Source organism: Triticum urartu, chromosome 1A, assembly GCF_056163025.1.
Source record: "Triticum urartu cultivar PI428250 chromosome 1A, HENAU_Tu73, whole genome shotgun sequence".
Classification (NCBI taxonomy): Eukaryota; Viridiplantae; Streptophyta; class Magnoliopsida; order Poales; family Poaceae; genus Triticum; species Triticum urartu.
The window spans coordinates 21,945,419-21,961,675 of NC_141873.1; the positions used below are offsets into that span (position 1 = coordinate 21,945,419).

General features: G+C 45.7%; 1 protein-coding gene and 1 pseudogene across 1 annotated transcript; both read right to left on the bottom strand.

The window, feature by feature from the left end:
* Positions 1 to 8,749: 8,749 nt before the first annotated feature.
* Positions 8,750 to 9,286, bottom strand: LOC147988598 (uncharacterized). The gene has a single exon (XM_087535250.1). The coding sequence runs from the start codon at positions 9,284 to 9,286 to the stop codon at positions 8,750 to 8,752; it is 537 nt and encodes a 178-aa protein (XP_087391376.1).
* A 155-nt stretch (positions 9,287 to 9,441) lies between these two features.
* LOC147988599 (uncharacterized) lies at positions 9,442 to 10,895 on the bottom strand (annotated as a pseudogene).
* Between the last annotated feature and the right edge of the window lie 5,362 nt (positions 10,896 to 16,257).

The following is a 16,257-nucleotide window of genomic DNA, read 5'->3' on the forward strand; positions in this document are numbered from 1 at the left end:
TACCTTCCTCACCCGCGCAAACCCTAGCTCCTCTCGATCCCGTCCCCTTCCTCCCCGCCAGCTCCACCGATCCTCCCCTCGATCTCGTCGGAGCGGGCGGAGATCGGGCCGCGGCGATTCCCCACCCCACCCAGCCACAACGCAATGCCCAAATCAAGCCTCCCCCTCCTCCGCCGCACCCATCCCCATCCCCACTCCAATCGCGCCGCCTGCCCCCGTCGACCGCTCCTCCGCCTCTCCGAGTCGCCGCACACTGGTGAGTGAGCTTGTTTCTCGTATCACCCAAAGCCGCGGATGGCCCTATTAATTCCCCCCAATTCTGTCCCCTCGCAGGCCGCGGCGCCGTCGCCGTGGACGGGATGTGCGGCGGCCGTCCCCCCAGCGACCAACTCCTACAGATGGAGATGGCCTGCGGCGCCCTCATGCGCGAGCTCCAGGTGCGCCCGCGGTTTGCCAGCGACTAGGACGACGCCGACGGCCTCCACAGTTGCTCCTTCTCCACATTCGCGCGCCATGGATGTCCTCTTCTAGTCCTGGCAACAGTAGTGCTATTACCTTAACTATCCTTGGTGCAATTGCTGCATCCGGTACAAATGGCAACCAGCAACACTGGATACCAGGTAGCTGCTGATGTTCCCTTGATCTACTAGTGCTGTGTTTTCCACCCAACACGGAGGTATGTGTTGCACTGTCGCTTATCAGCAGCCTTTTCCTTGTGAAGTGCTCTACCGACGGCAGGAAAGAGGAACCAAGGCCCCCTCAGATACTACCAGGCTTGGGCAATAATGATAATGTGAAGCCTGACGTGTCGTCGATGGTACCATTTAGATTTAGGGCCTTATAACAGACAAACATTCATATCTTTGAGATGCTTTGCTTTGCTTTCTTTTCCACGTAATTGTTGATAGGGTTTTTATATATGGTTTAGTTTCAGCCTAAATCCACCACCGGTGATGGTTCATTTTACTTTAGTCTTTTGAGTGGAACCGACGGTTTGGGCATAAGCGGTTTGCTACCAAACAGCTTGGATGCATTGCCGAAGTTGTCTGCTTCGTAAGGCTTGGAAGTTTTATATGCAAAGACCTGAAGTAGATCCTGTAAAGATAGATCATCATGCTGCTTCAGTCGGAATTGATTACTTTGGGCTTACTGGTCGCCACTTGCGATTTTCAAAATTGTCCATAATCTGCTTTGGTTACTCACCATTTTCTCTGCGTCCTGTGTTACTATCCGCCGAATGAGATATGAGAACCCCATCAGCATGCTTGATATATGTCTAGTTGAGATGGTGACTTAACTAGACCACATTTTGGTAGGCCAGGGCGCGTGCTTGTATTCAGGCTCAAAATGCGCCCCATTTACTTCACCTCTAGAATATCTCTTTGCTGTTTTTGTGGAATGGTAACATATGAATTGTCATACTTGCTTAAATCTTAGTCGCTACATGCTAGTAGGATATTATTTACCAATTCTATGTTCTGCGATTAAAGAAAATCCACGACAGAGTTGCAGCAAACAGATTTTACCAGTTCTATCTTCTGTATCAAAACAAATCCACAACAATTTTCCAATGACAGTAGCAGTAAACTAATTTTTATCAATTATATGTTCTGCGATTAAAACAAATTCTATCGAGGTAAACTGTAGATGCAGATGCGATTTTTATTAATTATATCTTCTGCGATTAAAACCATATTGGGTAACAACTTGCTTCAACTGCAGATGCCTGCGATTAAAAATAAAGTTTCATTCATCTTATGGTATCTTGTTCTCTGTGATAACTCTTGACTTGCAAGATACAATGTTGATTTATTATATATACCCGCACAGCCAGTATATGGTGTTGTCTTATTCGGTCTGAACTTTGCATATGTTTATTCAGTTTACAACTAGGATTAGTTTCATGTGTTTATAAGAATTATTGATGCAAACCACTATGTTTGTGCATAGCAGGGACGACTCAGATCTGACGTTTTTGGTGTCTTGCTGGTTTTCAGGGCGCGGGTGGTGCAGTGGCCGCATGAACATGCTCAGGGGCATCATCGGCGGGGCGCTCAGGAGACGGGCGAGGTGGGTGCTGCCCACCCAGACGGTACACAACATGGGGGAGTCCATCTCCGACCGTCCCAAGCACGACCATGATAGACCTATAACGGCAGGTAGCATTTCGATCTCCATCTCCCTCCCCCTCTTCCTCGAAGTAGTAGCACATCATCAGGTAGTAGGACGGTGAATACATGTGTGCGGTAGCTTGTTCTGTAACTTGTTCAAATGATAAGAGAGGTTCCCATACAGCATCAGGTAGTAGTATCACATCATCAGCATTAGGTAGTAGCTTGTTCTGTAACTTGTGTCTCAGGTTGTTCAAATGATAAGAGAGGTTCCCATTGTGGTTACAACTGCAATGTGTGATCCTAGCTATAAAATATAAGGGGCAGTCTGAACATTCATTTATAACTCTAATCTAGCTTGACTAAGCAATCGAGGGAGAACTGCCAGTTTCTTTTTTATGGCGTACATGTTGAATGTCGTTGGATGATGATCTAACCATTTTTCTCATCACAAAGTATGCATCGGCAATATAATTTGCAGCATTAGTTAGGTACTGTTGTAGTATTTTTTAGACTTGTATGAGTAAAATGCTATGAGCAAGAATAATGCTATGAGTAAATTTAGATTTCCTTGCTTTAGGCATAAGAATAAGCTGATAAGAACAGAATATTGATACTTTGCATGCTATGAGTAAAATGTTGGTACTTTGCTTGCCATGTCTGACTCTTGTTTTGGTAGTAGTTTGCTTTGCTTATCCAATAGTATCAGTCAACTGGCCAGCCTGGAGCAGCTTGGTGTTGTACATGATGGTGTTAACTGTGAAATTGCCAAGTGTGAGAAAATTAGACCACCTGACCATTTCTTGCCTGAATGCATTCTTTAAACAAGATGATGTGCTAGAGACATGCTACTATATTGCCTTGCTATAAACAAGTTGCTGTTTACTGTATTGCCTACTTGACAGTCACAAAGTTGCATTATTTGGCCACTGGTAGGGTAGGATATGCCCAAATGTGGTCAGTATAGGAACCATGGTCCCCTAATTTCTAGCAAAACTTGTGTAATGAGCTCTTGTTACCTTCTACTGATTTTTAGTCTTGTTTTTTTAGTACTTCTGTATTGGTATTCAGAAATAAAATTCATATGTTTCTGTATATGTTCTTTTAGATAAGTATGTCAATACATAACTAGTAATGTAAATGGTGTGACACAGTTCTTAATAAAAATGAAAATAACTTGTGAATGTCAATCTCATGTATCAGGGTCCTGTTCTTGTAAACCTTATGTAAAGCTAAAATCTTGTGTGCAGGGCGACTAGTGATGCGGCACAACAAGCAGTAGCAGGCACGCGAAGCAGCAGGGGGAGGGGGTCTCTCGAACGTCGCTACTGTCACTGATTGATGATGGATGATCTCTCTCCCTCTCTTGCAAGCGTCTACAAATGCTGGTAGAAATAGAAATGGCAGCTCTAGTCCCATGTTGTTGTAGTCCCATGTAGTTCCTTTTCTCAGAATGCCCTTTGTTGCTTCATTTCTATGTTAATTCAGTCTCTGTCGAATGTATGTACTATCTATTATCGTGGCTGTGTAATGAATCCTTTTGTGTTGAAAGAAATAAAATGGTTTGGATACATTTGTACATGTTGAGATGTCAAGCTTCTAAATGTATGTTGTGGAGGCCCAAAATAGATTGGATTGTAAAAGGGCTGAGGCCCAAAAAAGAAATGAATTATAGAAGGCAACGTCCTAGAAAATAAAATGGGCCAGGCCCATGTAGCTAGTGAAAATTAACAGAAATAAATATATATTGAAAAGGCCGAATGGTTGGGCTAGGCCCATGTAGAAAATTGAATTGGACCGGGCTGAATCTTGTGCCACGTCAGATTGCCACGCTGGATGCCTACGTGGCCTGGGGAGGTTGCTAGTGACCAAAACAGAAGGTCATAGGATCAACGACCTTTTGTTAAAGGTCGCTATAGTTAGTTTACGACGCCCAGCTTTTGACCTTATGTTTTTGGTCACAAAAAGGTCATAAATGGAAATTTGTGACCATTCAGTGACCAATAGTGGTGGTCATAAGTTGACATATTTCTTGTAGTGACAATCCGGATTACGGCGGAGTCACCCACACTCCCTCCGCTCTCGCCCCCATAGCCGCATAGTCGGCGGCCTCATCTCCCACCGCAGCCGTCGCCTCTCCCTCGCACACCTCGCCGGCACCTCTCCCTCACCCGCATCACCGGCGCCTCTCCCTCTCGGGCCGTTGTTGCCTCTCCGTTGGCCCCGTCGTTGTCGCCCCTGATGTGTCGCGGTGTCGTGACCTGGCCTCACAGGCACGACCAGGGTGACAACAGCTCCCCGACGCCGCTGCCCTCCGCAAGGAGCGACGACAGCTCGAAGCTCTACGGCACGACGTGCGCTGAGCGACGCACCGCGGGGGCACCGCCGCCTCAGCCACCGGGGTGGCTGACCATCCGTCCACGTCCCCATCGCTGCCGCCGGCCGGCCACACGACCTCACGCTCGTCCAGCTCGAAGCACGCGCCGTCGTGGCCCGCCTCCGGCTGCTTCAGCAGGCCAAGAAACCGAAACGCCCCCCGCGCCCGGTGACCTCGGCATCTCCATCGACCGTCTCAGCAAGCGCTACCTCGCCCGGCTCCCGCATTGCTGATGGTAAGCCCCTCCTTTGCTCTCTAGGCCTGCTTGCTTGCTTGCGAGCCCCTCCTCTGAATTTGTTGGTTGGTTGCTTTCTTTCTTCAACAAGCCAAGAAACAGGGAGTGCCGGCAGTAGTACTCTGAATCCATCAATGCAACTGAATCCAAACATGTGAATCAAGTTGTGGCAGGTATCTCTGCATGCTTAATTCACTCAATTTTTTGTGTAGTATGAGTAGTTTCTAGAAATTTACTGAATTTTGTTTCCAGTAGATGCACTGAATTTCAAAGAAAGAGTACTCTAGGAGTACATGGAGTTGATGCACTGAATTTTGTTTGCAGTAGATGCACTGAAATTTATTGAATTTTGTTTGCAGTAGGAGTAGTTGCAGTTCTGAACTACTAGGTGTACTTGTGGAAGCACTTCGCTGGTGCGCCGTATCTGATTGATTTGCAACTAAATTCTAGCCACTCTGAATTCTGAGTCTGAATGCACATCAAGGAGTATTTTTAAATAGTACAGCAAGGAGTAGCATTTACATGTTTAAAAAGCAATTCAGCTCGATTTCTGTGTGTATCCATATGCCCAATCCCGCTCTAATTCAGCCTACTCCCATCTCTAGATAAATAACAGTAGAATAATCTGTGAGTACTGTTATTTCACAATACACTGCCAATTTTCAGCACCAAACCAGGAAAATTATGTCAAACGAATATGGCCTGAATTGTGACAGTACTGAAAGCATGCAAACATGCCTAAAGGTTAAGTGTTTCACTACTGCACTGGGATTAAAGATTCAGTTGTTTTCTAGTCTAGTGACATTGTCATTGTAGTTTCAGTAGAAATGACCTTCTTCCTAATTAGTAACAGAGATGAAAGTTTATATAGTTGTGATATTTTTGGTGTAATATTATTGTTTACATGCTTATATTTTTTTGTTTTCTGCATGTTCAGAATTGCATGCTTTGGGGCTGCATCATAAAAACTTATCTAATGTAGAACACTCAAGTGGAGTCTAGTTTTACAACAACGGAGTGACCCAGGCAGTGTGCAAAATTTGTGCGGGAAAACAAAGCCGAGTTTAGATGTAGTAGATGATTGATTACAAAACAACAAAAGAATAATATATATAAGCAATCCAGCAAAAGGGAAAATAATGTCACATACAACAAAAATTCGCAACTTGCAAAGTCACAAATCCGAGGCAATATTATTAATATTTGACTTGTTGTATAAACATAATAAGGTTTAATTGCTAACATCGAAAGATAAGATATCTGTACAAGAACACCGAAGAGCACCAACTTATCTGTTGCATAAGAGTAAATCCTCTGTCATATTTAAGAGCGGACTTCAGCCTGTAAGGACTTCCTTATAGACGATGTTCTTCATCGAGGTTTGTAAGGACAAGGTAGGTCGTTTTCGCTTATTTGATTTACTGCTTTGCTTCTTGCCATTCTCCTTGTCCTTCTCCTTCTCAATGAGGATCTTTATATTTCTCTTCGCGGTGGCTCGAGACAATGCGACATAGAGTTGACCATGAGAAAACACCGGATTAGGTAGGTACACGCCAACAATCGGAATCGTCTGTCCTTGAGCCTTGTTAATCATCATAGCAAAGCTAAGCCTTACAGGAAATTGCTTCCTCTTAAACTTGAATGGAAACATGTCGTTGTCAAACGGGCATAGGGGTATTCGAGGAAGGAATACCCTCCTACCTGTGTGTTGTCCGATCACGATTTCTGCGTCGATGGCGTTCCTCTCGAAACCTCGCACCACAAGCCTCGTCCCATTACACAGACCATTAGCCGGATCCATGTTCCTCAGAAGTATGACAGGGCAGTTGAGCTTCAGTTTGAGTGCATGCGGAGGCAGACCGTTGGGAGTCAATCCATTTAGGAACTCAGGAGCATAGTAGCCATATGGGTCGTCTTCTGCACTGTCAAAGCTATGGTAGATTACTTCTTCCCCCCGAAAACACTCTACCATGCGTATGTTTATCTTGTCGACGTTGTCGTTCGTGGTGGAGAGGATTGCGCGTGAAATCATGTAATTCGGATCAGACATGTTGTCATCTAGTCTCGGAAACACATGGTCAATCAACTTCTCCAGGTCGTCACCCTCGCCTGTAGACGACACACAAATATCTTTAGGGAGTCGTATGTTTCCTTGATCGTCAACTTCCTCGGTACCATTGCCTACCCTTAGCAAGTAATCCGCAAACCAGGTGTCATTATGAGCCCTCATGTTTGTGACGAGCCTTAGCTGGCGCATACCCTTCCAGAGATGTGAACTTTGGAGGGTTGCATCGATTATTTGACCCCGGGACCCCCTCCTGATGACTGGAAGCACCTGCCTGAAGTCCCCGCCAAACACAACAGTTTTTCCTCCAAAGGGTCGGTCCCGTCTTCCCATGATGTCGCGCATGCTGTTGTCGAGTGCCTCGACCGCATGTCGCTTAGTCATGGTGGCCTCGTCCCATAGTATCAATGAGGCCATCCTCAGTAGCTTGGCGGTACCACTCTGCTTCGTGAAGGTGCATGAGGCGCAATCGTCGCAGCTCAATGGGATCTTGAACCTCGAGTAGGCAGTCCCGCCTCCAGGCATGATAGAAGCGGCGACACCTAACGTCGCTGTAGCGATAGCGATGTTTCCCTCGCTTTGAACCTTGGCGAGCAGCGCCCTGTATAGGAAGGTCTTCCCTGTACCTCCCGGGCCATCAACAAAGAACACACCCCCATCAACGCGTTCAACAGCAGCTAGTATCTCGTCGTATGCAACCCTCTGCTCCAAGTTTAGCGATGATGCCAATTTAGTGTCGTTGATGTCAAAATCGATGTTGGATTCCTCGATCACTTCTCTGGCCTCGCCCTCGTTTGGGTCGAACGCATCGTCAATGCATGGAAGAGCAAAATCAGCTATGTCTTTGTCCATGGACTGCAACATACCCCTAATGTCAAGCAACACCATCTGTTCCACCTCAATCGGGCATGTGTGTGATCGCCGATAGTCATCAGACATAGGCTCGAAGTGCCTATCCCATAAACCACGCACGTCGCCTGGCTCACAGTGCACCAAAATTGTTGCGAAGAGCCTCCTGAGAGAACATGGCATTGCCCACTGCTCTGCCTCAGTAAGACAGTCGTCGAGCGTGTTATCTGCCTCGATGAGTCCCAACCTTTCTGCAGCCTCTCTAAAGCTCCCGCATAGCCTACCGTCCACGGTGAGCATGTCCTCATAGGATTTCTTGCCAGCAACATGGTTTAGCAGCACACGCAGATAGTATCGCTCCCCCTCGGCAGGATTGGCAGACACAATTCAACCTATCTGATAACGCTCCACCCGCTCTTTCCAATACTTCTTACCCTTCTGCCATGTGAACCTTCCAGGAAAATCCTTGTACAATATATTCCTAGCCCACGGGTGGTTTTGGTTAGCTTTGAAATACTCTGTCAACATGGATTTGGAAGCATTCTCAGAGGTGACTACGTCGGTCAAGTGAGCTTGCTCATTGAATGCCACCCTGTGCATATTCGGGAGATGAAGAGGCAACTGTAGGACAGGCGGGCCATTGGCACACAAGGGGAAGCCAAATATCCTCCACATCGCCTCTGGAGGAGTAACCCACCTTGCGTCTACGTATCTTTTGATCTCATCAATGTTACCATCGGCGTCGGTTGGTCCATGCTGAAAGAAGCCCTATCATGGCCCTTGTATATGTACTTGTAAAGGTATTTGACGGCCTTTATGCTGGAGCAAACCTCAACATTGATGTGGCAATTGAACATACGTAGAAGGTAAGGGTTATATGGCACAACCTATCTGTTGTCCAACATTTTACCCCGGACCTTAGCCTGCCGACCATCATCTCGACGACGATAAACTGGGTATGAGTCCTTGCCCTATGTCGTGTTTTCATTGAACGGCCACGGGTATCTGCACTTGCACTCGTTCTGTTGCATGCACACATTTTTGGGGTTGAGAGCACTGCATGGTCCATGCATCATATGTTTCACCACCAAGGCGTGGAGTTCAGGATACTTCTACTTGTCTGGGAGTTCGGCAGAAATAAGTCGGTCGTACTGCTCCAGAACGACAAGCTTATAGGCAGAATCCATGATCAACAAAAAGTGTGCGTGGGGGAGGCCCCTCTTCTGGAACTCGACTATGTATACATGTGCGACAACAACACCCAGGATATTCTTCTTGAACAACATCTCTTTCATATCCTCTAGCTTGCCATGGAACACACGAGCCACAAGATCAGGTCGGTCTTGCATTGTCTGACCAGGAGACAACTCATTCGTTATCTCTTCCCAGTTAGGGTTGTAGGTCATGGTCAAGAAGATGTCAGGCTTCCCGTAGGTATGGACTATTGCCATGGCATCCATATGCCTCCGCTTCATGTCGCGGTCGCCACCTGGGTACGTTCCAGGGAGCAATATCCTTACTCCAACAGCGCTTGCCCGGGTCTCTCCATATGTAATTGCATCAACAAATCCTTTATACAGGTCGGCGCGGATCTTTGTCTGGTTCTTCCTGTACCATTTCAACCTACAGCTCTCAATCTTGATGTACATGTCCACCCCCCATTGCTGGAGCAATCGTGCTCCACAGAGTATGGGATTGAATATCCCAGGTCGCGTCTGTAGCATGTAACAGTAGTAGTCTCTCACCGAGACACATAACCTGCTATTCCCCTCAGCACATGGATGAGTAACGCGGAAGTTAGGATTCATATGAGAACTATACAATTCATCAAAATGACATAATACGCATAAGGCTTACCTGCTTCATCATCATCATCATCACGTCCACCTCTTGGTTGTTGCACAACCGGCCAAGGGACATCACGTTTAGGTAGTTTCGGGTGCCAACCGAGCTCCCCCCTTGGGTAGAAGAGTGGGTAAGAGAGCGGGTCATACGAGCCAGCCGTCACATGTATATTGTGCCTCTGGTTGTCATTCCCGCAAAGTGTAATCCTACGATCGAAACTCTTCGCTAGGTCAGTGCCCTCCACCCAAATTGCAGCGACCTCAGATGACAGAGGTCTATTATACTTCCTTTGGTCTAGTCTCTGGTTAGTGTTGAGGTCTATCCTGTAATCATCGAGGTTGTCCCTGTGCGCACCCAAACTCCTAAACTGCTGGGAGTACGGGTTTTCCCTGAGTATGTCCACTAACTTTCTGACAACATCTTGGTCTAATTGTTTGGTGGCAGCCTTGCGATGGGTTAGGCCTGGGTCGTCGTCGTAGAAGTACAACTGTAGATGCTCTGGACGGGATGTTGGCCCGAAAGAATGAACGTTGTGGTAGATGGTGCCGTGCGCCCGAAACGTGTACACCCCAGACTTCATCTTTGTGTAGCTTTCATCGAGGCTGACGCCGAGGGTTGTGAAGGAGAAGTGGCCGTTGAAGAACCGTATGTTCTCCCGAAAATGTCTAGAGTCCACATCAGTGCTAGACCAAAGCCTCATGAGCTCCGGGATGGGCTCCGGTTGCTTCAGCTCGATCTGCCCACTGCGACAGCAGAATCCCGGGGCCTCGGACACAAACTTCTTAGCCTTGCAGTGGTCGCAGTTCGCGGCGTGCTTTAGGATGTGTGTGTTGGTGGGAGGTTTGAGTACACATAGTCAAATGGATCATGGTCGACATAGTTATTGTGCCTTGAGTCTTCCAATTCGTTGTGCTCCATGTCATCAACATCTGAGCCTGCAAACAATTTTTCTAATTAGTGAGATACCCCCAATATGTGGATCGCGCTCAAGCGGGTGTACATACCTTCACCAGCAAACAGGTAATATTCATCGTCAAAGAGGTTGTCAGGATTGGCATTATCATTCATGAGACCATTGAGGTAAGCGTCCATGTCGTCTGCCCAGGTGCCAAACAACACAAATGAGGGTTCAGTCTCAAGGGACTCAAGGAGAGTAAGGATGGGGGTGTTACCTTCACTTCTGATCATGTACTCCGGTGTGCTAGATGATGTTGAGGAACCGTGTGCTTCAACTATGGTAGGTTGTCCCGTTGAGCTAATCTCCGATGTGGAGATGGACTTGATGGCTGGGGTATTCACCCTACCTGCAAAGCTTGCATTACGACGATCTAACAGAGCCTTCCTCTCACCACGTGGCACCTGCGAACATGATTTTCGCTTGCCAATTTTCTCCTGATGCTTATTCGCCGCCATACTTCCCTTGAAAGCTCGCTCTCTCGTCCTACGCTGAGCTCTGGACTCATGACTGCTTGCCAGCGCCATAATCCGCTTTTGTTACCGTATCACTGGTTTGCTGGTCGGCACTTGGTAGGTGCTCATTGATTTTTATGAGGTTGCCATCTACATCACCATCACCTAGGGTTCTGCTTAGGTATGCACCTACAATATTATCGAATCATTACAAATAACCGATGAATGATTACAAGATGAAAGATGATCGTTGATGGGATATCTTGTTGGGTTTCGTAGTAATTTCAAAAAAATTCCTACGCACACGCTAGATCATGTGATGCATAGCAACGAGAGGGGAGAGTGTTGTCTACGTACCCAACGCAGACCGACTGCGGAAGCGCTGACACAACGTAGAGGAAGTAGTCGTACGTCTTCATGATCCAACCGATCAAGCACCGAAACTACGGCACCTCCGAGTTCGAGCACACGTTCAGCTCGATGACGATCCCCGGACTCCGATCCAGCAAAGTGTCGGGGAAGAGTTCCGTCAGCACGACGGCGTGGTGACGATCTTGATGCACTACAGTAGCAGGGCTTCGCCTAAACTCCGCTACAGTATTATTGAGGAATATGGTGGCAGGGGGCACCGCACACGGCTAAGGAATAGATCACGTGGGTCAACTTGTGTGTTTTTGGGGTGCCTCTGCCTCAGTATATAAAGGACTAGATGGGGGAGGCTGGCCGGCCATAGGAGGCGCGCCAGGAGAGTCCTACTCCCTCTGGGAGTAGGATCCCCCCCCCCAATCCTAGTTGGAATAGGATTCGCGGAGGGGGAAAAGAGAGAGAGGGGCCGGCCACCTCTCCTAGTCCTAATAGGACTAGGGGAAGGGGGAGGCGCACAGCCCATGTAGGGCTGCCTCTTCTCTTTTCCACTAAGGCCCATCATGGCCCATTTAGCTCCCGGGGGGTTCCGGTAACCTTCCCGGTACTCCGGTAAAATCCCGATTTCACCCGGAACACTTCCGATATCCAAACATAGGCTTCCAATATATCAATCTTTATGTCTCGACCATTTCGAGACTCCTCGTCATGCCCGTGATCACATCCGGGACTCCGAACAACCTTCGGTACATCAAAATGCATAAACTCATAATATAACTGTCATCGTAACCTTAAGCGTGCGGACCCTACGGGTTCGAGAACAATGCAGACATGACCGAGACACGTCTCCGGTCAATAACCAATAGCGGGACCTGGATGCCCATATTGGCTCCTACATATTCTACGAAGATCTTTATCGGTCAGACCGCATAACAACATACGTTGTTCCCTTTGTCATCGGTATGTTACTTGCCTGAGATTCGATCGTCGGTATTCCAATACCTAGTTCAATCTCGTTACCGGAAAGTCTCTTTACTCGTTCTGTAATACATCATCCTGCAACTAACTCATTTAGTTGCAATGCTTGCAAGGCTTAAGTGATGTGCATTACCGAGAGGGCCCAGAGATACCTCTCCGACAATCGGAGTGACAAAACCTAATCTCGAAATACGCCAACCCAACATCTACCTTTGGAGACACCTGTAATGCTCCTTTATAATCACCCAGTTACGTTGTGACGTTTGGTAGCACCCAAAGTGTTCCTCCGGCAAACGGGAGTTGCATAATCTCATAGTTATAGGAACATGTATAAGTCATGAAGAAAGCAATAGCAACATACTAAATGATCGGGTGCTAAGCTAATGGAATGGGTCATGTCAATTAGATCATTCAACTACTGATGTGACCTCGTTAATCAAATAACAACTCATTGTTCATGGTTAGGAAACGTAACCATCTTTGATTAACGAGCTAGTCAAGTAGAGGCATACTAGTGACACTTTGTTTGTCTATGTATTCACACATGTATTATGTTTCCGGTTAATACAATTCTAGCATGAATAATAAACATTTGTCATGATTATAAGGAAATAAATAATAACTTTATTATTGCCTCTAGGGCATATTTCCTTCAGTCTCCCACTTGCACTAGAGTCAATAATCTAGATTACACCGTAATGATTCTAACACCCATGGAGCCTTGGTGCTGATCATGTTTTGCTCGTGGAAGAGGCTTAGTCAATGGGTCTGCAACATTCAGATCCGTATGTATCTTGCAAATCTCTATGTCTCCCACCTGGACTTCATCAACGTAACCTTTTACGACGAGCTCTTTGTCACCTCCATATACGAGAAGCATATCCTTAGTCCTTTTCAGGTATTTCAGGATGTTCTTGACCACTGTCCAGTGATCCACTCCTGGATTACTTTGGTACCTCCCTGCTAGACTTATAGCAAGGCACACATCAGGTCTGGTGCACAGCATTGCATACATGATAGATCCTATTGCTGATGCATAGGGAACATCTTTCATATTCTCTCTATCTTCTGCAGTGGTCGGGCATTGAGTCTTACTCAATTTCACACCTTGTAACACAGGCAAGAATCCTTTCTTTGCTTGATCCATTTTGAACTTTTTCAAAAAAAATTCAAGGTATGTTGTTTTTGAAAGTCCAATCAAGCGTCTTGATCTATCTCTATAGATCTTAATGCCTAATATGTAAGCAGCTTCACCGAGGTCTTTCATTGAAAAACTCTTATTCAAGTATCCCTTTATGCTATCCAGAAATTCTATATCATTTCCAATTAACAATATGTCATCCACATATAATATCAGAAATGCTACAGATCTCCCACTCACTTTCTTGTAAATACAGGCTTCTCCAAAAGTCTGTATAAAACCAAATGCTTTGATCACACTATCAAAACGTTTTTTCCAACTCCGAGAGGCTTGCACCAGTCCATAAATGGATCGCTGGAGCTTGCACACTTTGTTAGCTCCCTTTGGATTGACAAAACCATCTGGTTGCATCATATACAACTCTTCTTCCAGAAATCCATTCAAGAATGCAGTTTTGACATCCATCTGCCAAATTTCATAATCATAAAATGCGGCAATTGCTAACATGATTCGGACAGACTTAAGCATCGCTACGGGTGAGAAGGTCTCAACGTAGTCAATCCCTTGAACTTGCCAAAAACCTTTTGCGACAAGTCGAGCTTTGTAGACAGTAATATTACCGCCAGCGTCAGTCTTCTTCTTGAAGATCCATTTATTCTCAATTGCTTGCCGATCATCGGGCAAGTCAACCAAAGTCCACACTTTGTTCTCATACATGGATCCCATCTCAGATTTCATGGCTTCAAGCCACTTTGCGGAATCTGGGCTCACCATCGCTTCTTCATAGTTCATAGGTTCATCATGATCTAATAACATGACTTCCAGAACAGGATTACCGTACCACTCTGGTGCGGATCTTACTCTGGTTGATCTACGAGGTTCAGTAGTATCTTGTTCTGAAGTTTCATGATCATCATCATTATCTTCCTCACTGACTGGTGTAGGTGTCGCAGAAACAGTTTTCTGTGATGTACTACTTTCCAATAAGGGAGCAGGTACAGTTACCTCGTCAAGTTCTACTTTCCTCCCACTCACTTCTTTCGAGAGAAACTCCTTCTCCAGAAAGTTTCCGAATTTAGCAACAAAAGTCTTGCCTTCGGATCTGTGATAGAAGGTGTATCCAATAGTTTCCTTTGGATATCCTATGAAGACACATTTCTCCGATTTGGGTTCGAGCTTATCAGGTTGAAGCTTTTTCACATAAGCATCGCAGCCCCAAACTTTTAGAAACAACAACTTTGGTTTCTTGCCAAACCACAGTTCATAAGGCGTCGTCTCAACGGATTTTGATGGTGCCCTATTTAACGTGAATGCGGCCGTCTCTAGAGCGTATCCCCAAAACGATAGCGGTAAATCAGTAAGAGACATCATAGATCGCACCATATCCAGTAAAGTACGATTACGACGTTCGGACACACCATTATGCTGAGGTGTTCCGGGTGGCGTTAGTTGCGAAACTATTCCACAATTTTTCAAATGTACACCAAACTCATAACTCAAATATTCTCCTCCACGATCAGATCGTAGAAACTTTATTTTCTTGTTACGATGATTTTCAACTTCGCTCTGAAATTCTTTGAACTTTTCAAATGTTTCAGACTTATGTTTCATTAAGTAGATATACCCATATCTGCTTAAATCATCTGTGAAGGTGAGAAAATAACGATATCCGCCACGAGCCTCAATATTCATCGGACCACATCCATCTGTATGTATGATTTCCAACAAATCTGTTGCTCTCTCCATAGTACCGGAGAACGGCGTTTTGGTCATCTTGCCTATGAGGCACGGTTCGCAAGTACCAAGTGATTCATAATCAAGTGGTTCCAAAAGTCCATCAGAATGGAGTTTCTTCATGCGCTTTACACCGATATGACCTAAACGGCAGTGCCACAAATAAGTTGCACTATCATTATCAACTCTGCATCTTTTGGCTTCAACATTATGAATATGTGTGTTACTACTATCGAGATCCAACAAGAATAGACCACTCTTCAAGGGTGCATGACCATAAAAGATATTACTCATATAAATAGAACAACCATTATTCTCTGATTTAAATGAATAACCGTCTCGCATCAAACAAGATCCAGATATAATGTCCATGCTTAACGCTGGCACCAAATAACAATTATTTAGGTCTAATACTAATCCCGAATGTAGATGTAGAGGTAGCGTGCCGACTGCGATCACATCAACTTTGGAACCGTTTCCCACGCGCATCGTCACCTCGTCCTTAACCAATCTTCGCTTGATCCGTAGTCCCTGTTTCGAGTTGCAAATATTAGCAACAGAACCAGTATCAAATACCCAGGTGCTACTGCGAGCATTAGTAAGGTACACATCAATAACATGTATATCACATATACCTTTGTTCACCTTGCCATCCTTCTTGTCCGCCAAATACTTGGGGCAGTTCCGCTTCCAGTGACCAGTCTGCTTGCAATAGAAGCACTCAGTTTCAGGCTTAGGTCCAGGTTTGGGTTTCTTCTCTTGAGCAGCAACTTGCTTTGCCGCTCTTTTTGAAGTTACCCTTCTTCTTCCCTTTGCCCTTCTTCTTGAAACTAGTGGTCTTGTTGACCATCAACACTTGATGCTCCTTCTTGATTTCTACCTCCGCAGCTTTCAGCATCACGAAGAGCTCGGGAATAGTCCTGTTCATCCCTTGCATATTATAGTTCATCACGAAGCTCTTATAGCTTGGTGGCAGTGATTGAAGAATTCTGTCAATGACGCTATCATCTGGAAGATTAACTCCCAATTGAATCAAGTGATTATTATACCCAGACATTTTGAGTATATGCTCACTGACAGAACTGTTCTCCATCTTGCAGCTATAGAACTTATTGGAGACTTCATATCTCTCAATTCGGGCATTTGCTT

Coding starts and splice junctions, on each gene's coding strand:
- LOC147988598 (XM_087535250.1), bottom strand. CDS start 9,286: ATGTACATCAAGATTGAGAGCTGTAGGTTGAAATGGTACAGGAAGAAC.